Source organism: Protopterus annectens, chromosome 1.part0, assembly GCF_019279795.1.
Source record: "Protopterus annectens isolate FY-2018-M chromosome 1.part0, PAN1.0, whole genome shotgun sequence".
In the NCBI taxonomy this organism is placed as follows: Eukaryota; Metazoa; Chordata; order Ceratodontiformes; family Protopteridae; genus Protopterus; species Protopterus annectens.
This window is the reverse complement of record NC_056725.1, coordinates 1,521,014,815-1,521,041,692: the sequence shown is the minus strand read 5'-3', so window position 1 is coordinate 1,521,041,692 and position 26,878 is coordinate 1,521,014,815. Positions and strand designations below refer to the sequence as shown.

The 26,878-nt window shown below is 37.5% G+C and overlaps 1 protein-coding gene across 2 annotated transcripts in view; it reads right to left on the bottom strand.

The window, feature by feature from the left end:
- The window catches only part of THBS2 (thrombospondin 2), a 534,332-nt gene that overhangs the window by 276,834 nt on the left and 230,620 nt on the right, over positions 1-26,878 (bottom strand). For both annotated transcript variants that reach the window (XM_044067817.1, XM_044067825.1), the window contains exons 9-12: positions 16,278-16,454; positions 14,113-14,286; positions 9,712-9,839; positions 9,472-9,624 (exon numbers count right to left, since the gene is read on the bottom strand). In XM_044067817.1, the coding sequence (XP_043923752.1) occupies positions 9,472-9,624; positions 9,712-9,839; positions 14,113-14,286; positions 16,278-16,454 (632 nt within the window). The remainder of the gene's footprint in view (positions 1-9,471; positions 9,625-9,711; positions 9,840-14,112; positions 14,287-16,277; positions 16,455-26,878) is intronic.

The following is a 26,878-nucleotide window of genomic DNA, read 5'->3' as shown; positions in this document are numbered from 1 at the left end:
ATCAAAACTAACCATGCCCCTTGGCTAACAAAAGAATCAAAACTAACCATGTCCCTTGGCTAACAAAAGAATCAAAACTAACCATGCCCCTGGCTAACAAAAGAATCAAAACTAACCATGCCCCTTGGCTAACAAAAGAATCAAAACTAACCATGCCCCTGGCTAACAAAAGAATCAAAACTTACCATGCCCCTGGCTAACAAAAGATACTAGAATTACAATGAAAGAAAGAAATAAAGCCTGGTTGCAATTTCACAAACACAAATCTGGCACCCTGAAACAGACTTACCTTGAACTCCGCAATAGAGCCAAAAATTGATAAAACTTGACAAAAGCAACTACCATAAAACCATGCAATAAAAATATGCCCACAACCCTAAAAAATTCTGGGCCACAGTAAATAGTTTACTCAACCCAGGAAAATCACCCACTCCTTCCCCTATATTACCAAACAACCATGACAACATCCTTAAGCAATTTAATAAATACTTTACAGAAACAGTCCAAGCTCTAGCCAACACACAAAACACAACTAGCAGCCGCATATCAGGAGACACCTCACAATATTTCCATACAAATAATGACTCCTCCAGTTTCTCCCTACATCCAGTCTCACCTAATACTATTGCCAAACTCCTACAAAAACTCAAACCAACCACACTAGCAGCTGACGATCTACCAGCAGACCTTCTACAGATTTCAGCAGAAGCCATAGCCTATCCCATCTCCATTCTCATAAACAGGTCAATCACAGAATGTAAAGTACCTGACGCATGAAAATATCACATATTTTACCACTGCACAAAGGGGGTAACCCCAGTGAACTTACCAACTTCCACCCCACTGCTATTCTCTCACCTATATCAAAAATCTTAGAAAGAGTAGTGCATTCACAACTAATGCACTGCCTCTTAATAAATAACCTATTATCCAAATCCCAACATGGCTTCAGACCCACCCATAGCACCACCACAGCATTACTTGCCTACACCAACATCGTCAATCAGCATAGAAACAACGGATTATTCATATCCTCCATATTCCTAGACTTGTCCAAAGTCTTTGATATGGTTAATCACAGCATGCTCCTAGAAATCCTAGCTATCCTCAACATAAGTTCCCCTACCATATCATGGTTCAACAATTATTTATCAAATCGCCAACAAGCAGTCCTATGGCAAGACCAATTGTCTCCCCTACTGCCAGTAGCCATAGGTGTCCCTCAAGGATCCATTCCTGGCCCCCTACTATTTTCACTATTCACTAACCACATTGCCTCCTCCTCACCCTCTGCCTCAATAGTTCAATATGCAGATGACACTACTATTATATGCACCGCCCCCACCGTTGATGAGCTACGAATCATAACCCAAAATAACTTCACCCTAACAGAAAAAAGGTTCACTAACATCAAACATATTCTTAACCCCAAAAAACAAGCTCATCCTCTTTAGCCCAGGTAGATCACCTCCACCAATGAATTTACCATAAAATTTAAAGATAATATACTAATCATCCCAACAACACACACTAAACTTCTAGGTGTAGAGATTGACAATAACCCAAAATTTGACATACACATAGCCCAAACAATCAAGAAAGTTAACAAAAAGCTTGGACTCCTATATAGGAACAGACAGTTCATCACTAAACACACCAAAGCCACTATTGCAAGAACCCATCTCCTATCCATCCTTCTTTATGCCTCCCTCATCTTAACCAACCTTTGTCAAACTGAACTTACCAAAATGAAATCATGCTACAACAGAATTGCCAGCTTTGCCGCTGAAACCTCCTATAGAGCCCATCACTGTATAGCCCTCAAACAACTTAACTGTCTTGAGCTACCTCAACTTCTCCTTCTTAACCAACTCTTAACAGCACATAGACTCTACTACCTTCCTGACAAAACTCCAGCCCTTCAAAACCTAATCAACCACCATACTACCACCAGAACCTTAAGATCTACTTATCTAAACCATATAAGTGTCATCAAACATAAAAATGATGCTGGCAAATCACTCTTTGCCTGCTCTATTGCTAGATCCTGGAACTCACTCCCACAACACCTAACCTCTACCACCTCTCCTTCTCAATTTAAAACATTTCTCAAAACCCACTACTTAAATAACTGGCTTTGTTCATGTAACTCTCCTGGTTAAACCACACTGCTGCACTACTGCTGGGATTCCACTCAAAAATAGTTGCTCCCCAATTTCTCTCTCTTCTTCTATTATTTTAACTAGCTACTAATCCCCTAAGTGCCTACTGACTAATCAATCAATGTCTCTTTAATTCCTAAGGAATTCGTATTTGTATATCCAGCACTGACAATTGCCTACTACTACACACCTAAAATGCTAGAACATACTAGCATGCTCTAAAGTATGTAATTATGCATGATGTTTTTGTTTCTTTGTAATTATGTATGATGTTATTTCTCTTTGTATCTCACTTTTTGTACTATATTGTATTGTAGCTTTTCTTTCCGGGCCTCTGCTATAAATGGACTTGTGTCCAGCCGGACTTTCCCGGTAAACAAATGTAAAATAAAATAAAATAAATAAAAATAAATAAATAGCATCACAACTGGAAGGTCACTGGATGGGTTTAATCAATGTGAAACTTTGAGAAAAGTGAGAACATGACTGTTACCTTGTATGTTTTTATAAACTTTCTTCATTTTCTCACGTTTGTACAATTCCAGAGTTAATATACATAGTCTGTATGTGTGGAGGCATGCCTCCTGTAATATTTAATTTTTGTATGTATTATGACCTTGGGAGTGTTGCTGTTTTGAGTTTTGTCCTCACAAGGTTTTAAATCTTTTGGGTTCAATTAATTGCATAGCAGTTAAATGAAACCACGTGTGTGTACATTAGATTTATGTCAGGTTTCAAAGTACTTTCTTAACACCAAAAGGCTAAAACGACTGTGACTGTACTGTACGGGCAAAGTATTTACAAATAAGAAGTAGAGTGAACGTCAGAGAACTGATACAGTCGCTACAGCCCAGTAAGCAGGTATAGCAAAATAGATGCTGGGAAGTGTGCAATGATGTAGAATGCTTTTCAGGCTGAAACAAGAAGACAGGCAACTATTAAAGAATTTAAAAGTTATTTAAACATAATTTTGAAAATATACACTAGATAATATAATAGATAATTTCTGGCTCTCAAGTTTGCCTTCTAACAATATTGTATTTCTAAGCAAAAAAAAAAAAAGTCACCCATCCTTCAAGGAAATGGGGGAATTTCTGAAAAAAGATGAGTTAATGTACAGAATGGTGAAATAAAATGTTTGTTTTAGATGTATTTGACCATTTGGGTCTTGAAGAGAGACACACAGAAATATACATATTCATGCACATTCACTGTGTTAAAATATGCCTTGATTTATTTGACAGTGAAAGCCATTTTATTAATAACATATTAACAGCTATAGTTCTGAACCAACAACTAGCAGAAGCCATATCAGTCAGATAAAGAACAGGAAATGGGGATGAAATCATGTCTTGCTTACAGTTAAAGTGTTTCCATAAGACTTGGGTGAAAATTAGTACACATATCTGTATGTATGCTGGTTGCCAAGCATACATTTCTAAGATAATTGATGCTAATTTGATTTAAAAAAAAACATAAACATGCCTATCTCCTGGCAGTTTGAGTCAGCACACAAAAGCATTTCAACAACAGTTCAAACATAAAAGTAAGTATAATGTGACTGGCATTTCTATGCTCTGCTACAGACTGTCCTCTGAAAAATGATACGTCTAATTTATCGGGGAGCAAAATGCATCATAATCCTCATTAATCTGATCTACCTATATTTAATGACCTTGCATTAAATCTGTTGAGGAGAAAAAAATAATTGAACTATTCTGATGTTTTCAGTTGCCAGACATATGGTCTGTCCAGTCTGCTTTTCACAGATGACTATTGTGAAACTTTTCCAGAAACAAACAAAATAAATAAACAAAGTGAGTAAGTGAATATCTGAGCAATGACTGCTTGTGTTTAATCAGAAGTGATGTTATAACCATATGTTACTCCACCCCATTCAGAAGGTTTACAATTTTTTTGGCATGATATTAGTCACTGAAACAAAACTTAATGTAGTCATGCAGGGTAAAAGGACATTATTCTGCATGTTTAAATACTCATGTAAATGGTGGAAAGGAAGATGGTTCTTTTGTATGACAGTGTTCAGTATTTCTTCCTGCATTACTTCAGAAATATTTTTATCCTACCAAATGTATGCATGTTGATTTAATAATTTTATAATTCTCCATAATGTATGCCATTATATATATATAATATATATATATATATATATATATATATATATATATATATATATATATATATATATATATATATATCTATATATATATATATATATATATATATATATATATACATATGTGTTCCCTTTTCAGTAGATTACTTTCATAAAGAGTGGTTTAAAACTATGTAAACATTAATGCTGTTTTATGATGTCTTTAAATTTGCTTTTAGAGGAAGGCACAGAGGTTTGTGCAATAAGCAAGCTTACTGTGAAGATAGGTGAAGGCTGTCAGCCTAGTCAGGTAGAATTTTGTAGATAATTCTGTCATTCGTAAATATTAATGTAAGCCACAGGCTTGTTCTCTTGAATGTGAAAAGACTGCATTGGATATTTAACTGCAAAAATTTAACAACAGTGCACTCTGCTCAAAGAAAGCTAAGTCAAGCATTTCATGACTTTTATGTTAAAATTTGGAGCCAATATGTCTAGAGGGAGGCATCCTGCCTATTGTTTTAAAACCATAGTTAATTGCTAGAATTTGCATGTATAAATGTCCTTTATTGATCTGGATTCTAACCAGGTATAAAGAATGTAAATGTAGTTTCTATTAGCCTGGGAACACCAGGGAAGTGAGAGGAATGATGTCATGTGAAGTAGCTCTGTATTATCACTTTAAAGAGAGAGAATCAGAGAACTCAGAGCAATTTGTCTTGAGAACATTCAACTCATCACTCTGCCTGTTCTATATGTAAGTTATTTAGAACTGTGTTTTCTCTTAGAAATAGCTAGGAATTAGGAAGATTAGACTAAGTGTTTTTCTGTGATGTCAGAACTTTTCTACAGTATTATTTTAAGTATTTCTCTGTCATCTCTGAACTCTTGACTAGCTATGTGTAGTAAGAAGTATTGTCTTGTGTTTTTATTATTTATTATTAAATATTTTAAACCTTTCAACTGTGGCTGTTTTATGTAGAGTTAATTTAAACTCTAGAGAACATTGCATGTATATAGTGATACTGTCCCTAGTCACTCTAATAAGCCTTGACTGTTCAGTCACACTTAACATATGGATAATAATATTGCACAGTAATAATTGGACACCCTTTTAAGGGCCTTTGAGTAGCTGATAAATATTAGCTGGGTGGTGGCAGTGATTTCTACTGTATAGTCTGGGTAAAAGGGGCACAGCTGAAGAACCTGTGCCAGCCTTCCCCAGGAGTATTTGTGCGGATGCATAAACTCTTATCTCAAAGTGTGTGTGTGTGTGTGTGTGTGTGTGTGTGTGTGTGTGTGTGTGTGTGTGTGTGTGTGTGTGTGTGTGTGTTTGTGTGTGTGTGTGTGTGTGTGTGTGTCAGCTACTTGGGCAGGGACACAAAGCACTGGTTGGACAGAGAGGGTGCTGGAGGTTTTAGCTTGTCCACTAGGCTGAGATTTGGACCCTATAGCTGTGCCAGTGGGGAGTCTTATTGAGGGTCTGGAGAGAAAGGGAGCAACCAGCCCCAGACTGACTGTGATCTCTATGAGCTCTTAAGGGAAATTGTACTTTACTGTGCGTGTATTTATTATCCTTTCCCTATATGGATGCCCTTTCACTGGTGTTAGTGGTGAGGACTGAGGCTCCTTAATTGCTGGGACAGTGCACCAGTGTCACACTTATTAACAGTGTTTTTGCCATGACCTATCCATAATGAGAGTCAGTTGCAAATCTGATGACAGTAACTGTGATGTTAAGTGTGAAATCAAGAGGAATATACATTAGATATGCAACCTCAGTACCTCAGGGTATCAACCCACTTCATGGTACAATGACCCCGGCGTTATCATATATAAGTAGGAGGGTTGTGGGGGAGCAGCTCCCAGTGTAAGGGGTACAGGGCATATTCCACCCCTGCCCCACAGATAAATGTCATAAGTGTAACAGTGAGCTCCAAAATTCACTGTTCGTTCTGAGAATCAGATTTTAATTCTCAAAGTTTCAAGACTTACAGTACTGGGTAACATATAATTTCAAAATATAATCCATTGCTAGACCTCTGTGAGGAGTACTGGGTGGGCAAATGGGTGAAACTAAGGAAATTATTTTTTTTGAGCTGGGATACAGGATCTGAAATGCTTAGACACAATAAAGTCCTGCTAAGTTTAATTCTGCTGGCTGCCAAAAAAGCAGTTACTAGAAAGTGGAAATCAAAGTTTAAACCTACTGCTGTATTTGAAGCACTGGATATTACAAAAGAGGTAAAAGAATTGGAAGACTGATCTTTAATAAAGGGAACAAGTAAATCACATAGAAATAAATGGAAATTGTAGGCACAATACATGTAGAATAAGTTTTTGGAGGAGGAATGAGGTTTACGAAAAGGCAGAAATTGAACAATTTATGTAATGTTGGATTGATTAGATTGTGCAGAAGATTTTCTGTGATGTATAATCTTTGTAAATGTGAACTTGATGGTTTGATTACTTTTATATGTTTGCCTATGTAAAAAAAAAGACTCCGTCTACTGGGTCTCACAGTTCTGATAAGGAGCATTTTATGACATCCTTCTCATATTTACCTCATCACTATATAGTTATTTCTTTAATTAAAATAAAATAAATTAACTGCTAGCTGTTATGCCAAAAAGGACCTTTGATTTTACCATTCAGCCTGGCTTTGCATTTGCCAGTGAATGACTTCCTTGAGCTGTCTACAAGATGTCAAAATCACAGGATATAGCAGCATGATAGTTGTCACATATTACTTAGATTACTTTCAGCAAGAGGTTGTCCAGTTTGATTCTTGGCTGGGGTGCTTACGGTGTGGAGTCTGCATGTCCTCCTTGCAGTTGTGTGGGTTTCCTCCGGGTGCTCTGATTTCACCCCACCTCCCAAAGACATGTTGTAGGTGGATTGGACACTCTAAGTTGGCCCTAGGTTTGAGTATGTGCATGTGTGTGCCTTCTGTGGAAGGTTGGGTGCCGGGCTGGCAACTCGACACCGTAAAACTCCACTGCCAATTGTTCTGCAGAACATTGTTCTGCTGTGGCAACCCCTAAACAGGATAAGCCAAAAGAGGAAGAATGACTCTCACATTTGTAGCTCATGATTTGAAAACATTTATTGCAATTCTGAAATTGACTTCTGAGCTTATAATTTAGTACATATTCTACTTCCTGATTATTTAAGCAGATGTTTAGTGTCCCTACCCAAGATTTATTTAAGATCAGTTTATAATTGTTGTATACACATAGAAATCTGTAAGGACTAGTCTACAAAACACTGACCAACAGTGAGGTAGGGAGGGGTAGCTAAGGCATAATTTCCTCAACAAATGAAATACTTATCACTATATAGACTGTGATGAAACTGGAATATAACTTTGAATAAAAGATAATTGTTTTCTCTACTGTATGAAAAACAAATATCTAACATTTCTAGGTTTTACAAATTAAAAATGAGACCTTAAGCCATCTTTGTAAGTTGCCCTGCTCCTGCATCCTTTTCTGGTTCTGTTGAGGAACTTTAAATATCAAGATACAGAGGATACAAAAGCAATGAAAAGTAATTCCCAAAATAAACAAAGGCAAAAAATGAAATTGTGCTTTTCCTGCACTCTCTGATATGGGAGGAAGCCCCCCCCCCACACACATAAACATCACATTTATATATACCAAATCCACAGTCACACAATCACAAAGAAGGGAGACATTTCTCAAAACAAAGGGATCACTTCTGGCACACAATTAGAAATTGTATGCTAGCTGTGCTTTTTCTATGTAAAACGGTAATCAATATTTTGTTCCTCAATGTTTTGTGCTTTAGGCAATTCAAGTTCAGGGAATTTCTTCTTAGCCACCTGTATTTTTACTAAATTTCTACCCTGGTAGTTACAGGTATACTGTTTCTTATAAAAAAGTATTTAATGCCTTTAAAAAAACAAGTTGGGGGTAACAGACTTTTTTAATTTGGTCTTCATTTCATATATTTTATTATGGTTATTTTGATGTATTAACTGTTATCGTTTCTAAATGTTAAAGTCATTGAGTGCTCTTTATAAGTTATGTAGTTACCTTTGCCATATCAAATTTATGTACTGCACTGTATAAAATGAATGTTTTAAATACATTTTTTTCTGCTGCAGTCCACCACCAGTGCATGTCAAAAGTGGGCAATGACCAATGCATGTAAAAACTGTAAACATGAATATATATGTTTTGTTTTGTGGAATGATAGGGCGAGAAATTTTACTTTTACCAACATAAATATAAACAAATCAGTCAGTCAGACCGACAAACAAAAAATGTAGATACATTTTGTACAGTGGTATACATTTAAGTGCACTTGAGAGAAATAGTGAAAAGCCTGAAGGAGAGGGAGAGAAAGACAAATTAATAAGGTTCAGATATGCGGTCCAAGAAGAACCAATGCAATCCCATAAAGAGTTTTTCTTTGAACTCCTTCTTTGAACATTAGTGGGTAATGTTTTGGTTCTTACTAGTTCGCATTATTGATTTGTTACTGTGCAAGTGTCATGCCAGATTGATGAATCCACTTAAATGTACAAGTAACAGAATATAGATTTTTTGCCCTCCGGTAATATTTCTAATAAAGAAAGAATCTGTTGCCACAGTCAAAACAAAGTCTTCCTAACATACTCTGATAGATTCCATTGTTCACTTAGCTTATGCAATATACAGGAAATGGTGAAATTACATTTTATGTGGTGGAAAATCCTCTTCCTCCACATCTCTTGAGTGAGGGGGTGCATATGTGTGACACCTAACTAATAAAATGGACTCTGAGATGACAAGACTGGAGAGGTAGATGAGGCACCTGATTTGGACCAACCCCAGAATTCACTGAAGTTTTAATGATAATAATATCTTCAGCAGAATTTGAACAAATAATTTCCATCACCTATGCTTTTGCAGAAACATATTTCACAAAGGGATCTGATGCATGGAAATATGTAAGAAGAAAGAAAGTCAATCAACCTTAACAGTGTATGCAATTGTCAAACAGCCAATACATTAAACATGTATTATTTTATTGCTTTAAATGTTCATTTAATAACTGTTTTTTAATCATCATTTATAAATAAATTACTGTGGACTGTTTTCATTACCTTGATTTCTATATCTAAATGCTTCTACAGGTAAAATGTGACAATCTTTACAATTTTATGTGTATTTAAAAAGTACTTACTTGCTTTTCTTTTTTGGCCACCTCTAATCCCAAACCATAGGGCTGAGTTCCTTTATATCGACGGGGACATGGCAGACAGTGGAAGCCTGGATCTGTGTTGATGCAACGCTGGACTCCAGAAACTTTGAAGCAAACGTCAGGCACAATTTCACACTGTAAGGAAGGACATATAAATGTATAAAAAACATAATATATTACACATTTTGAAAACATTCAAGTAGAATTTCTGACACATAATACCTCATTTAGGTCCTCACAGAATGTGCCATTGCCTTGGTAACCAGCAGGGCAAGATCCACACGCCCATGATCCATCAGAAGAGCTGATACACTGTACCCCAGCAAAACAAGGGTTGGACAGACATCCATCTGTAAATTCAGTACCAGATATTCTGTTAATTATTATAATTAACAAGTGAAATATAACCATATTATATCCAAAACCCAAGCATAAGAAAAGAAAGAAAGCTGCTACAAAGTTTGTCTTTATCTGGCCATACACCAGCTGTCGCTCATTTTAAAATCTGGAATATAATATCTACCAACAGGCCAGCAGCACATCACTTTATATACATCAGTTTGAGTATGAAAGTTTGTGAAATATTTATTTACATTTGCTAACCAAAATAATCAGGCTGGCCTAAATAGATCCTGTTTTCAATGTATAATAAACAAAATATCTCAACAGTCTGAATTATGAACATACATGTTTGTAGAAGGTATAATAACTGGAAGCCATTCTTGTTTCTGAAACACTAGTGATCGACATTCATTTGTCCTATCACTAGTGCATGATTGCCCAGCTTTTTTCCAGAAGGACAAATAGCCAGAAGGTTAGGGGATTTCCCCTTTCCCCATGATGCTAGATATCTTGAGGTATCAGGGATACCCGGGGGGAGGGTGCAGGGGAGTCTGTGATTTTTTTTGTTTTACTAGCAAATGATGTTTACATTTGTGAGCTTTTGCTTATTTGTGATCACATTTGTGTGAGGCAATCACAGTGACCTGAATATTTGTCAGTGATCCCAATAATTCCTACGGTTATAAAGAAAACAGGTTTGCAGTTGAGTAGTAACATGCATGTGGGAAACACAAAACATTTACTTAATGCATTCTGATTAGATTCAGTATGTCCCTTTGAACAAATCCATAGTGGAACATTACAGAGTAAGTTGACAGTGATGAGGGCAATTGTTTGAAGAGCATGCAGATCTTGAAATGTAAGTGTATGCTTGTGGTGAGTGAAACAATTGCAGAAGGGGAGAAAGAGATTAAAGAGAGTAAACACAGGATACATTTTAAGAGATCAAAGACACAATTTATATGAAGTAGGTAGATTGTCAGTGTTGTAGTAAGAAACCTGGTAAGAAGAGAGGAAAGTCTGAGTGCAGTAGAAAGATCAATGGAGTATGAATAACAAAGAACCGTGTAGAGTGTAGGTATTCTTTCAAGTTTCACTGGAGAAATATCAGCTTTCTTAGCATTCTTAAACATTATTTGGAGAGATTTTAAGGTAGAAAAGATAAAAGCATTTCAGGCCTGAAAATGGACAGCTGCTTTGGAAAAAATAAACTCCAAACAATGTGGTTCACCATTATTATACCTGTAAAATGAAAACAGTCAAAATATGACTGCTCCCAACTTTAGCATGGAAAACTACTGGAATAAATGATAACTTCTAGTGTCTAGGAAATATGCTTAATCTTACTGTAGAGGATGCAAAGCAACAAAGGAATTAAACACAGTGGTGTTCAAACAATGGGTTTGAGAAAAGTAACTACCAGTAAATACAAGGCACAGAAGGATGAAGACAGAGGGCGATACCAGTTAACATAGAAGGAAGCAGGAAAGGCAGTCAGAAAAGTAAATGTTCAAACCAAGGACAGGAAAGATAGTTCAGTAAAAAAAAAAGAAAATAAAATCATAACGGTCTATGGGAAAAATGAAAAACAAAGATACAGACAGAGAAAGAGAGAGAAAGAGAGACAGTAAAGCTTAAAAGGGATAGTGTGGGAATGGGAAATGGATAAGGAAATACAGAGCTGCTGAGTATTTATTAAGGAAAATGTAATGGTTGTGAAGGTAAATAAAAGATATTTATAAATTCCAACATCTTGGAAGCACAGACAATAAATAATTGCCAGGAGGCAATCAGCTAACATTACCCACAATGCCTTTGTTCTCTTCCAAGCCTGTTTTATTATTACTAGGCCTGCTGCTTTGCAGATATTAGGTGTAACACACACACACACACACACACACACACACACACACACACACACACACACACACATTTTCTGGTGTGCTTTCTACATACTCCGTGGGGAGAAGAGGGTGGTTGAGGAATAATTTGGGTTAACACCACTAACTTCTGTACATGGCATATCTTTAAAGTTCATCACTCTAGGTTGTTAACAGTAAAACACTGTTCTCAAAAACAGACCATATGGTTCTTTCCAAGAAAAATAGGTAGAGATTATTAAAATCTTTTGGTAGACTGTATTTTCAGTAAGCAGACATCGCTCATTTTTTCCATCTTCCTTTGTAGGATTTTTCCTTTGTAGGGGATGTTTTCTTTGGGTCCAGGCAGGATGCATCAAAATTGTCTTCAGATGCATTGAAAACTGGAGATGGTGCTCCTCATTTCCTCAGTTAACAAGAGGCCAAGATATCTCTTATGACACCTGGACACTTCTATGGAGAGTTTCTGCAAAGAAGCAATAGTACTCCCATTAAACGAAAAAGTCAAGGAGAACAGATTACAGGGGTTCAGTCCCTAGTGCAGGAAATCAGAAGATGATCTAGTAAAGGAGATTTGAGTGAGACAGTAAGAAGGCAAGAGGAAATGAGAACATCCAGCCAAGCTATAGACTGTGTGACAGAAGAACTGAGACATCCATGCGTTACTGCCGAAGAAGGTAAGAGAGTGGCACTGAACTGAGAGGTCTTGACAGTTAAACAACACTCTGACCCTGTGTAGAAAAGGGGTAAAAGGGGGTTAATGATGATGCTAATGGTACGTGTGGTGAACATGTTTCTGTTTATACATGTATAGATAGATGGATATATAGATACATATTGATAGAAAGGCTGATAGAGAAAATAATGTCATAGGTATAAAAAATAAATAATGTATATCTATATCTATCTATCTATCTATACATCTCTCTCTCTCTATATATATATATATATATATATATATATATATATATATATATATATATGGATCTAGGACTTTTGATCAAAAGATCAAAAGCCCGTATCCATTAACACCGAACACACTTTAACGAAAGCGCTTTCATCGAAAAAGCGCTTTCGTTAAAGTATGTTAAAAAAAAACACAAAATCTACTTGCCCCCTGTACACCCCCCCACTTTAATATTCTCACACTGAGGTCACACTACAGTGGGGAAAAGGGAATTTTCCCTTACCGCACCGTAGTACGACCGGAACAGCAAGCATACTTACGAGAAAGTGCTGCTTCGGTGAACAGCACTTTCGCTCAAGTATGCTCACCAAATTGGGATTCGGTGAAAGATGCAGTCGAGCATATGTACAGATCCCATATACACACATATATATATATATATAAATACATGCACACACACATAACGAGAGAGAGATAGCTGCCTGAAAAAAACATGATTACTGCATGCTACAGCTTAAATTCATGTTTGTTTTAAGTAAGCTGATATATTGGCAGGAACTACTGAAGCACATAATTGGGATTGTAACTTCAAGAGTTAAAGTTTAATGAGAGCGTTTTACAGCACTGGAGTCTGTACACAGTGTTTTTATATTACTCCATTAACACGCATTCATTTGGTTTTTAATTCACCAGTAGGAAAGTAAACTGCAACAGAGACATCAACCATAACACCTATGAAAAGCCACTTTCTGTGTCTTTAATGTGTGTCACATATCTCTAGACAATTACTTATCTGTTGTGCCTCCAATGAGGACATGTCAAAATTTCTTACATCAGACCCTTAAACTATGTAATCATAAGAAACAGTTCTCAACCACAAGCACGGTAGAGCTGTTAACTCATTCCTGGGCTATTAGTGCCTGTTTTGTTTTATATTCCGTTGTTATAATCTTCCATTCTCAGTCTGCAGTAGATATCATACTAACTAAAACCAACAGTGAGAATGATGTCTGCTACTTGACACAAGTGATATCTCTGGATTCATAAGGGCCTTTTGAGAGTATTCACTAAATCATTTCCTGTTAAAACAGTAAAATTGTTAGTTTTATGCTAGAGGATTGCTTTTTTACTTGTGTTTGGAAGACCAAAGTTCTAGATAAAAAGCACTTGTTTTTTTAATAAGACCCATCTTCTAAAAGTAGCATATTGATAGTGTATGCTTTCTTAGTTCCATGCTATTCAGAAAGCCTGCAGGAAGTGCCATTGGCATTTTAAGACTGGTATGAGTTATTTAACTGTCCAACTTTAGACCCCATCATCACTGTCTTGGTGTCAACATTATTTCTGGTTTGAAAAAGAATATCAAAGACATTTATGTGTGAGTTCAAGATTAACTGTGTTGCTTGATTAGGATTCTAGAGATGTTGTGGCCTCAAACTTCTAAGACCATTAAGTGATTATTAGCTCTAACAATTTGGAAAATGCATTACATACCAATGGGGCAACTCTGTGTGTTGCATCTTTCATTTACTGTGGCATCTCCCAGACATGGCTTGCCTCCAAACTGTGGTTCAGGACTATTGCATATTCGAGATCGTTCACGCAACCCACCTCCACATGTGTCACTACATGTGGACCATGGTGACCACGGGCCCCACTGTCCATCAACTGTAACAGGAAAAGAAATTGTTACTACAAATTGCACACCAAGAAAAAGCACATCAGAAGAAAAATGAAATGCAGTTTTGCTAAATGTCAGCAGTGCCTCTATGAAGGAACAAAAAAGTTCTGCAGACCTTACTCAACCAAGGTATAGGCAGAATATTTATTTTCTTATTTACTTGCTTTTTGCTGAGCTTAAATACATTTTAATTATTACTCAAATGGGAAAGGATGAGTGGAGCGAAAGGTGCAGACTTATTGTCCACCAATTTTGTGTTTTAATTTGAAGGGATTGTGAAACAAGTATACAGCAATTAATCTGAGGAGACAAACAATGTATAGCACTGCATTATGGGGGTGTTTGAAAGCTGATTGCATAACTATGCTACTGTAAACAAGCCATGCTCATCTGTGACTATTATTTCTCTGGTGGTACTAAAGGTAATGCCCAGCATAACTTCATGGCAGGATAGTGGTGGCTTGCAATATATATGCACGTAACACTAAAGTTAACTGCAGCAGTGAGCTATACAGATTCAGATGGGTATGCTGCATTCACAATGTTGCTTCTTCATATTAATAGTACAGAAGTATGGTTTCTGAATGATTCCGCAAGGCATGTAGTATGTTAAGAGATGCTTTTCACAGGGCCGTGGAACTTACTGGTCTTGTTCAGTATTTGTGCGTAAGACCATAACACAGCTTTTTGTCCAAGACTCTGTGTAATTTGTTTTGCCACTCTGTAAAGTCAAGTAGTACAGTACAATAAAGCCAATGAATCATGTGGTGGTATACTGTCTCCCTGAAACCCAGTAAGTAATTGACACACTTAATGTCTCTTCTCACCAGGGCACACTGTTCACAGCACATCCCTCCAACTAGAGATCCTCATCAGGACTGATGTTGAGAAGCCATGTTCATCCCATCTACAGCAGCTCAGAAATATGGGCAGGTTTCTCACTTGTCATACGGATAATTATATTAAGCCACAAGTGTCTTGCTGTAGGTTGCAGCACAGATTTCTGACACACTCTATGACAAACCATTACTGCATTTAAAACTTGGTGGTTAGTATTTCACTGTGACTAGGAAACTAGGAAGTCATCAAAGGAATATTTTTAGGCAGTACCAATTAGTCAGGAAAAGAAGTTACTAGGATTCCACATATCATCTTCCATTACGCAATAAAAAAGGATAGGCTGCAGTGGTTATGACTATATTTTATGTCATGAGTGAAATGGGAGAATAACCATTGCATTTACATCTACAACTGTTTTATTTTTCATTGGCTTTCAAAACTTCCATTCTTTTCTTCCTGTATATGTATCAATTCCATATGTCTGTAACAGCTGTAGGCATGATATTACATTTAAGTCATGTCTTTTAGGTGCACTGAACACGTGATGTGTATAAACTGAGAATATGGTCCATTTTCAGTGTGCGTGTGCCTCTATGTGTTGGTGTCAATGTATATGTATGTGTATGATGTATGTGTTTTATATATAGATAGATGAAATATGGCATATTCTGCTAAACATTTTTTTTAGCAAAGTATGATAACCAGACTTACAGTTTTATGTAGGATAACTGGAACCAGTTTGGAAATCAGATATTGTAATACCTTGCAAGCTTTAATAATAAAGATTTTTTTCACTGATTTGTTATTATATTGTACAGTCAAAACCAATAAATGTTAATGCAAATAAATAAGCAGATGAAGCAAAACCAGAACAACTTGTCTTGTAGTTTGAAGGTTATAGTAAAGTCCTTCAGAGAAACAGGAAAACCCAGTCACTCTTCAATAAGCAAACCTCTGTGAAAGCGTAACATTTCTGTACATATTATGTTATTTGTATTTCTCTAAGTTCAATATCATAGTTTCATAACAGTTGGCAATATCTACAACAACTGATGAAATATCTTGTATGGCTATGCTGTTGCTAGTGCTCTGCAGACATTATTAAATCCTTTCCATAAGAGCAAAAAGATTTGCTTACTTGGACATTCAATAGCCTTGCAGCCTTTTGTTTCACGCCCACTGCCAGCACAGTCTTTGCCTCCGAGTTGTGGGATTGGGGAGTTACAGAGACGGATGCGAGTAATGATACCTTCTCCACAGGTAATTGAACAAGAGGAATAGGGAGACCAATGGCTCCAACCACCATCCTGACGAACTGAAACAAGAAAAAGAAGTAGGATTTAACAAAAGCTTTCATTGTTTTTTCTGACAACAAAAATGTTTTAACTTCATGACAGATTTCAGTTTTGTTTATTCTTTTACACTATTTGTTTTAATGTTTGACAAGAGATCCTTAAACTCTGTAGGCAAAATGCTGATAAAGATGTTCAGATTTGCAAAGTTGTTATGTACTAAATGTTGTTACTTTCTTAAGTGATGAAGCAGTCAGTTTAGGCAATAATTCATCTCAATGACTTTAATCTGTAAACATTTTTGCAATTCTGATAGAAAGAGTTGCATTTTTATACTACACTACATTAGTCTAACATTAAAAGGAGGCAATTTGCCTAGTTAGTCTGTCTTTTAGGTGCATTTCACATTCTACCCCCCCCCCCCAGCCCTCCAATTCCCCTCTCACCTTTTGTTCCACCTGTTTCTTGTCCTGTTATAGTCATCCATGAATGTATACGTCACTACCAGTCCTGGAAGGCAGTTCCCTGACTAAGCAGTAGTTTACTGGCTCCAGAGAGGACTTAGTTCTGCAGCCTGCTGCCTATACCCCTTCCTGTTCCCTGCATTTCCTATTCAGTGTGTCTCCTTTATATTTCCCCTTACCTTATGTAACTGTGAAGTCTCACCCACCCACTTCCTCTCTCAGAGTCACTCCACTCACCAATCTGATAGCTACCCCACTCATCATAATCTGATAGCTAGCACACTCACCAAGCTGATAGTTATCCCACTCACTGATCTGATAGCTACTCCACTCACCAATCTGATAGCTACCCCACTCACCAATCTGATAGCTACCCCACTCACCAATCTGATAGCTACTGCACTCACCAATCTGATAGCTACCCCACTCACCAATCTGATAGCTACAGCACTCACCAATCTGATAGCTACTGCACTCACCAATCTGATAGCTACCCCACTCACCAATCTGAAAGTTTTCTTTTGGACACCTTCTAGTGGCACAGTTCTTTTCATCTTGCATTGCACCCTGTGCCTCATGCCCTGCACAGATATCATCAAATGTGGTTTAAGCAAAATATTTGCAGTTAAATTTATAACCATTGAACTCTCTCCATAAGCACATGTCAGCCTTCTGGAGTTCATTATTCCCTCGCATGTACCCCAAGGTTAGCAATTCGACTCAGAGACAGAATTTGCCTTTGGAGTATCCCAGCTAGTTCTTCTTACTAATTTAAGTTTCAAATGCTATTCCATTCAACATGATGCAGTTTTGCAAATATTAATTTCTTGTAGCATAATTAGTGAATGGTGTCTATTTATCATCAGGAAATTAAATTATTTAATTAATAGACATATTTAGTAATTGAGAAATGCATAACCCTTCCTTCAAGACTATGCAAAAAATATTTGTTTCAATGCAGAGCAATAGTGTAATACAGTTGCATGGCCTTAAATATCCCCTAATTATTCATACAATTATTTTATTTTTATTAGATATTACAGCTCAAAACAAGAAGAAAACACCCTTTATTTAATTCTAAATAAATCGGAAGGATGGCTTGGTTTATTAAAACTAGTATATGGGATGTGCTAGAAAAAAAGCATGTACAATAGTTTTTTTATGTTTGAGTGGAAGAAAAGCAGTGATAATATATGGAAAGTGGTGGAAGAAGTTTAGAAGTGTGGATGAGCTATTCCTCAGTAGAAGAAGATGCAGAAGGAAAAATGAGAAATGGAAGCCACTTGTTTTCCTAAAGGTGTGGATATGGTATGTATGTCAGGTTCTGAAAAGGTCTTCATTCCCCATGCCTCACAAATAGTTAAATGTAAAAGTTATGAAGGTGAGAATTAAATGTTGATGTGGTTAGAAAACTGGCGACTGACTCAAGGCAGATTTTCTTTGTTTCATGAATACCTTTAATAATTGTTCAGTTAAAAAAAATCTACTCAACCAAACAGAAGAGCAACTTTTATATTTTAATGAATGGTCAAATACTGATGCTGGACACAGGCCATTATGACATAAGAGCCAGGTAGATGTTTACTTGAATAAATGAGTGCATTCATATAGAAAGTCCACTACGAAGACTGCTTGTACACACTGAATTGGATCCACAAAACCTGTAAGTAGGTAGGTCTCTCCTGTCTCCCATAGTCCACTCCTTACCTACATCACACTTCATGTTTGGGATCCTGAATCTCATGAAAATGCCAGAGTTTAGCCCAAGTGCTAGGCATCATGATCACTCCTTCCATCTCGCTTCTTTATCTCATCAGGCACCTAAGAGCACCCCTCACTATATCCACCTTCTTACCCTCCACATTTCACTTTTAACTTCACTCACCACAAGTATTACACACAAACATTTTTAAAGAGCCATTTATCATCACTATTGCTGCACAGGATGAGAAAGTCCACTCTGCCTCCATAAATCATCCCCAAGCTGGTAGCTATTCAGCTCCTCAGCTTCTAGACCATCTATCCTCACTTTAGTGTCATTGAGGGTCTTCTGCACCAGTGTAGCAGTGTCATATGCATTTCATACACAGGTCCTACCACCCTTTACATCCAGTGTAGCAGTGTCATATGCATTTCATACACAGGTCCTACCACCCTTTACATCCAGTGTAGCATGTCATATGCATATCATACATGGGTCCTACTACCCTTTACATTCAGTGTAGCAGTGTCATATGCATATCATACATGGGTACTACCACCCTTTACATCCAGAGTAGCAGTGTCATATGCATTTCATACACAGGTCCTACCACCCTTTACATCCAGAGTAGCAGTGTCATATGCATTTCATACACAGGTCCTACCACCCTTTACATCCAGTGTAGCAGTGTCATATGCATATCATACATGGGTACTACCACCCTTTACATCCAGTGTAGCAGTGTCATATGCATATCATACACGGGTACTACCACCCTTTACATCCAGAGTAGCAGTGTCTTATGCATATCATACACGGGTACTACCACCCTTTACATCCAGAGTAGCAGTGTTATATGCATAGCATACATGGGTACTACCACCCTTTACATTCAGTGTAGCAGTGTCATATGCATATCATACATGGGTACTACCACCCTTTACATCCAGTGTAGCAGTGTCATATGCATATCATACACAGGTACTACCGCCCTTTACATCCAGTGTAGCAGTTTCATATGCATATCATACACGGGTACTACTGCCCTTTACATCCATTTGTAACAGTGTCATATGCATATCATACATGGGTACTACCACCCTTTTCATCCAGTGTAGCAGTGTCATATGCATATCATACATGGGTACTACCACCCTTTACATCCAGTGTAGCAGTGTCATATGCATATCATACATGGGTACTACCACCCTTTACATCCAGTGTAGTAGTGTCATATGCATATCATACATGGGTCCTACCACCCTTTACATCCAGTGTAGCAGTGTCATATGCATATCATACATGGGTAATAACACCTTTTACATCCAGTGTAGCATGTCATATGCATATCATACATGGGTCCTACCACCCTTTACATTCAGTGTAGCAGTGTCATATGCATATCATACACTGGTACTACCACCCTTTACATCCAGTGTAGCAGTGTCAAATGCATAGTATACATGGGTACTACCACCCTTTACATTCAGTGTAGCAGTGTCATATGCATATCATACACGGGTACTACCACCCTTTACATCCAGTGTAGCAGTGTCATATGCATATCATACATGGGTACTACCACCCTTTACAACCAGTGTAGCAATATCATATGCATATCACACATGTGTACTATTGCCCTTTACATCCAGTGTAACAGTGTCATATGCATATCAAACATGGGTACTACCACCCTTTACATCCAGTGTAGCAGTGACATATGCATATCATACATGGGTACTACCACCCTTTACATCCAGTGTAGCAGTGTCAAATGCATATCATACATGGGTACTACCACCCTTTACATCCAGTGTAGCAGTGTCATATGCATATCATACACAAGTACTACCACCCTTTACATCCAGTGTAGCAGTGTCATATGCATATCATACATGGGTACTACCACCCTTTACATCCAGTGTAGCAGTGTCATATGCATATCATACACGGGTACTACCACCCTTTACATCCAGTGTAGCAGTGTCATATGCACATCGTACATGGGTACTACCACAATTTACATCCAGTGTAGCAGTATCATATGCATATCATACATGGGTACTACGACCCTTTACATCCAGTGTAGCAGTGCCATATGCATATCGTAGATGGGTACTACCACCTTTTACATCCAGTGTAGCAGTGTCATATGCATATCATACACGGTTACTACCACCCTTTACATCCAGTGTAGCAGTGTCATATGCATATCATACATGGGTACTACCACCCTTTACACCCAGTGTAGCAATGTCATATGCATATCATACATGGGTACTACCACCCTTTACATCCAGTGTAGCAGTGTCATATGCATATCATACATGGGTACTACCACCCTTTGCATCCAGTGTAGCAGTGTCATATGCATATCCTACATGGGTACTACCACCGTTTACATCCAGTGTAGCAGTGTCATATGCATATCCTACATGGGTACTACCACCCTTTACATCCAGTGTAGCAGTGTTGTATGCATATTCTACATGGGTACTACCATCCTTTACTTTTCCTCATATCTACTGTCTCATCCTAGTGATGGGCATCCTTCATACTTTAGTTTCCCTCATCCAGCTTTTCCATGGTCTGTCAAAGACCCTACAAATCCAGCATTGGCATAACCAAAGTTTTTAGAACTGTACACCATGCTCCAGAGTGTAGCCCCCACACACTAGAAATGCAGGATTCAATACAGTGTACCCTTTTAAATATTGCAACAAAATGGAAGGCCTAAGGAAAACAAAAATAAACAAGTGTGTGTTCTGAAAAAAATCTCATTAAATAAAATATAACTTTCAGGGTTTTTTAATTTAAATTCTAGCATATCTCATTTCCCAAAACAAATATATAAATTTAAAGCAGGCTCCATGGTGTATGGAAGGGTACATTCTTGAATCTAGTTCCATTCCCAGGTTTTTGCACATTTTACCTCCTAATGTTCTGTAGCTAAAGTCTGTGATTTAATGGAGACAACTGCTTCATGTCCAATCTCATGCAAATTTTTCCTTTATTAAGCTTCTACTCCCATGGTGCATTCTTAGCTGGATCCTATATCTAGCACTTCCACAACATAGCCTAAATTCCCTTACTAAATCTCCAAAAGGATTCACTCTAATCACACTCCTCATATCCAATGTTGTCTTCAACATATTTTGTTTCCTCCTCTTTTTAGCACTCACTAGTGAGCACCCCAAATGCTACCAGCTTTTGAATAATCCATACATTTTTTTATTTAATCCAGTCTGATATATTTCCCATTATCCATAGCTCTCTCAGACATGTGACACTGTTGAGTACTTTATATCCCTTTCTCACAGTAGTGACTGCTTCTCCTTCATTTATCAGTTAAGCCACATTTATGACCAGGACAAGTGTTTGAAATCAGGCATGCCCCAACACACATCCTTCATCTGAGTAGTAAGCACCTCTTGACTAGCTCTTTTTTTTTCATTTCATTAATTACCTTGGCTCTTCTAGGCTAAGACTGCTTTGGTCACAAAATGCAATCATTGTAGCAATACCATAATTTTAATTATGGCACTTTTGGACTCCATCCATCTAACTGCCTCTTAACTTTGTCTACTAGCATATGGAACACTTTAATGCATTCACATATTGATCCCAGCTCAACAACAGATAACTAATATATACCGCTGATAATACATCTAAGCAAATGGGACAAACAGTAACTTAAATGCATGGCATTTCAGGTCTAAATTCTTCCAAAATAAATCTGTAAGAAGAAAGATTCAGTACCAGTAGTAGTAACCTCCCCACATCCAGTAAAATAGATATGCGGTCATCAACAAATTAAAACTATTCACCCTGCTTAAACATCTCAGCAGACAAGTCTCTCATTACTGCCTTTTTAGGACCTCGATAACTAACTTAAAAGGGTAGCGTGAAAGAGAGAAGCCCTGTCTAACTCACCTGTCCTAAATGGACATCTGTTAACCTTACACTATTAAACAGAACCTGTTATTTCAGTTCTTATAAATGGTTCATAACCGACTTCTAAAGTTTTCCAAAAATCATTCCCACAAGGCTTTTCTCTGGTAAGCAACATTCCCTCTTGTTTTAATATCAAACCATGCCATCCCTTCCATTCTACTTCTTTCACTCTCTATTCAGCCCATAAAGCTGTCTATAAACAACCTTTGTACTATAGATGATCTGACCTTGTTAAAAGCCACCTTTTAACATGGCTTCTTATTACACACTCCACATGCATGTAAGTACTCTGGCAAATAATTTATTCATTTCATTAACACAGTCTGTTGATGAGAGATCCTTTTTATTTCCTTCCAGTTTAAGCAATGCTGAGACATTTGCTATCCCCATCGACTTGGGTAGCCATAGGCCTTCAAACAGTCATTAATTCCTTGCTGTTAAAGATTACACAAGTAGTTATGTAACTAACACCAACAAGATCCTAAACCACCATTTAGCATGTTACATTAACTGTTGTGGTGCCCAGTGACTGTGTATGGAGTTCTGTTATATTAAAATTAATTTTAGTGCATCTTTGGTAACAGACCTGCTGCATCAAATATATGAACAGGTATATGTCTAAAGTTAAAATAATATATTGTCTTTGCAGTTGCTCTTATATGAAAATCTTTTAAGATGTTCAATCAATGTAGTATATTTTCATGTTTCCTTCTGTACAACAGTAACTTTGTCAACTGAACAGAATATTTTTCTTCAGTCTTTGCTTCACTGGAATCACAGCAGCTTACATCAAGCTTCATGATAGTGTGTGGTGACAAGCATCAGATGACACTAAAAATGCATATATCGAATGATCACTGATGGAGATATGTTGCTGTTATTTATGGGCAATGAAATATTCACTGTGATAATACGGACTGCAATATTTCCAAACAGAATGGAGTATATGATGCTCAAATGCAATGCGACAAAACTCATGGTGAGAGGATCATAGGTACACAAAAACTGTATGTGTAGATTTCACAACAGTGGCGATATTAGAAACTTTTTGTGAAACTCATTGAGAGAAGATAGCATTTGCATATCTGAGTTAACATTTAAAATATGACACTTACAGATGAATGGTATGTACCACCTGATCGCTTTCCTTAGGGCAGACAGCTACCACTGACACATACCATGTAACTTGCATGGTAGTACAGGTATTACAGATCAGTCTTAGGGTATTATTATGGAAAATATGGTTCAACCCTTTAGATGGTGATTCACTTCCTGCTGCTACATTTGGTTGTGAATACATGGCTAAAGTGAAATTCAGCTGCAGAGAGCTACCGCTATCCCAGATTCAGTTTATGCATAGAGAAACATGCAGCTTCATGCCCACGGCTTCAGTAAACAAGTGCATAGGGCATACATAGTGATACAGCAGGCAGTGTGGCAGGCCTAGCAGCCATAACCTCGTATAAAAATGGAAGAACAAAAAAAGCTGTAGATAGATCTGGACTGTCTTGCAATGAGATAGTGTAAGCTGTTAACAGAATTTTGTATAAAACATATTATGGCCTGTACAGAGTGTGAATTAAATTAATTTTAAGACTTCAATATCCATAATCATCAGCAGTGTTTATATGGCATTGTTTATATCTTTTGAGTAGCATATATAATGACAGAAATATTTGCATTTGTTTGCAATATAAGTTTATAAGTAAATTTTCTTAGAAAATGTATGGATTTACCACTAACACTTTATAGGACATGGAAGTTAGATAACTGAGTACATTTTTTTTACTTCAAAGACTTCTTCAACCCCTAAAATTATAAAAGCAGTTTTTTTTTTTGTTGTTTTTCTTTCTTTTTGCACTGTAATCCTTGGTATTTGCAGCTCAGTTATCTCCTGTTCCTGGTCAGCCTTCTGGTTGTCATTGATCTCATCCCTATCATGCTTTAACTTCTATTGCCCTAACCCTTCTCATTTCTTGACCTTTTTACAGCCTATACATTCATAAAAATGCAGGAACTGCCTACTCAACCTGGTGGACTTCTTTGAGAAGGTCATCAAAGCAATGAATGAGGGCAAAATGGTTTTCATTGCCAACCTTGACCTGGCCAAGGTGTTTGACACAATCCCCCTCTTACACATTGTTGACAAGCTCAAGAGGTTAGGTATAAACCCTTATGTCACCTTGTGGATATCCATCTGGCTCACAGACATAACCCAGGAGAACTGGGGAGTTCACCTCTACAAAGAGGCCAGTCGCAAGCAGAGTCCCACAGGGATAGGTCGTGGGACTGATATTTTTTGGCATTTACTTCTGTGAAGTCAAGACCAATGGCAAGGACCTCTGGCTGAATAAATTTGCAAATGACTGCAAATTAAGAGCAGTCATAGGATCCCCCACTGTCACAGATGTTCTCCAGGAAGGGCTGCCACAGAAAAATAACTGGTGTGAGAGCCATGGACTAAAACTAAATGCCAAGAAATGCATAATAGTATCCTTTGGGATGTCATCCAGTCCTGGTAACTATTATATTGACAATATACTCCTAAGAGGTGACCCAGTAGTTATGGACTTGGGGACAGACATAGACAGTAATTTAGCCTTTGACAATCACATATCTACAGTAGAGAGGAAATCATTATATGTTGTGCAACTCATAAACAAAGGTATGGCATCTAGGTCCAAATAGGTAATTTTTCCACTGATTTGGCATTCATCAGACCTATTATTGAGTACAATGCCCACTTTGGTATTTACATAACCAGACACATCCAACAACTGGAACGTCCACAGATGCTCCTCACTAAAAGAATACAAGGCAAAAGTAACATGACTTCTGCAGACTGCCTCAAGGCCCTATCCCTGTATTCTGTTTCCTACAGGTTGTTAAGGGGAGATCTATACTTGGCGTACAAGGTATTGTCAGACCCCACCCTTAAGGACATCCTGCATATCCATAAAACAAACAGCACCAGAATTATCCATTCTAAAGATTTAAACCTTGCCCATGCTATAAACGGAACCTGCTGGAGAGGCAGGTAAGTATCCCAGACACTAGCCGATCTCTGGAATAGGCTCCCCAATCATGTGAAGCAGAGTTACTCCCTAACCCAATTTGCCCTAACCCAATTTGTAACTTGGACAATTGGATGGGGAACAAGAAATTCATCCCTGATTTGGCACCTGTCTCTAATGGACACAAGCAGCCTGTAAATGGTTCATTTACCAGGCCCCTGTTTATAAATGGTTCATTTACCAGGCCCCTGTTTATAAATGGTTCATCTCCATAGACTTTGCTTACACTTATCATTGGTACCAGAACTTGTCACAGATTTGGGATACATGGCTAGGCTTAAAAAGGCCCTTGTGGTTGTTAGCCTAGTACACACCTATGAACCTATGAATATTATTTACTTCTTACTAAATCTGTGGCCAAGCCCCCTCTCCATCATACCTAGATTCACTTCTTTTTTCATATTCTTACTTCCAAGAAAGCAGTTCCCAAGGTTTTTTTTTCCTTCATGATGCCACTACACATCCTTTCATCTCTTCTTCACCTTTACCTCCAGTCATTACATTACTTTCATTTGTAATTTATAGTATATTTCACATCCTTTATCTTTGCATGTTTAGATACCCCTACCTCAAGAGCTTTTAGCCATGACCATCCTGTTTCACGACCCCAGTCTCTTTCCCTCACCCTCATATCTTCCATAATTACTTGTTTTTGCATATCTTGGAACCACTTTTTTATATTGTTCTTCTTCTCTTCCAAACATTCCTTCTTCATCCCTCCATTGCTTGCTGCTTTATTACCAACAGGAGAGTAATGTACACACAATCTTACAAGTATTTTTCCTCAGTCTGTATGATTTTCATCTTGCCATCTTTCCTTAATCCACTGTAGGCTAAGGCAACCTGCTAGATTTATTTTTTCAGCACTAGAGAACATGTAAGCTTTTCTTTTAATACTACCTTTGCCACTCCCCTTGCTTAGCTTCTCCTCATAACTTCAGTGGAATTCCAGCAATTCAAATGTGTGTCTGACTTCTCATTTCTATTCAGGCTGCCTAACTCTAGTATTGGCACTAAATTAAAGTCCTGACCTTCCTGTTCTTACCTTATTGGAGCCTTCTTGCTCTTACCTTACATGAGTCCTTAGTGAATTATTTTTAAATACCTCAGCTTCACCAACAATGAGACCACAGACAGTACACCTTAAATTCACAGTCAATCACAATTTTATTTTCAGCAATATATCAAGTTCAGATGCTGTCCTCCTCACTTTACTCATAATTTTCTATTTCCTAATCAAATAATTTGCTCAA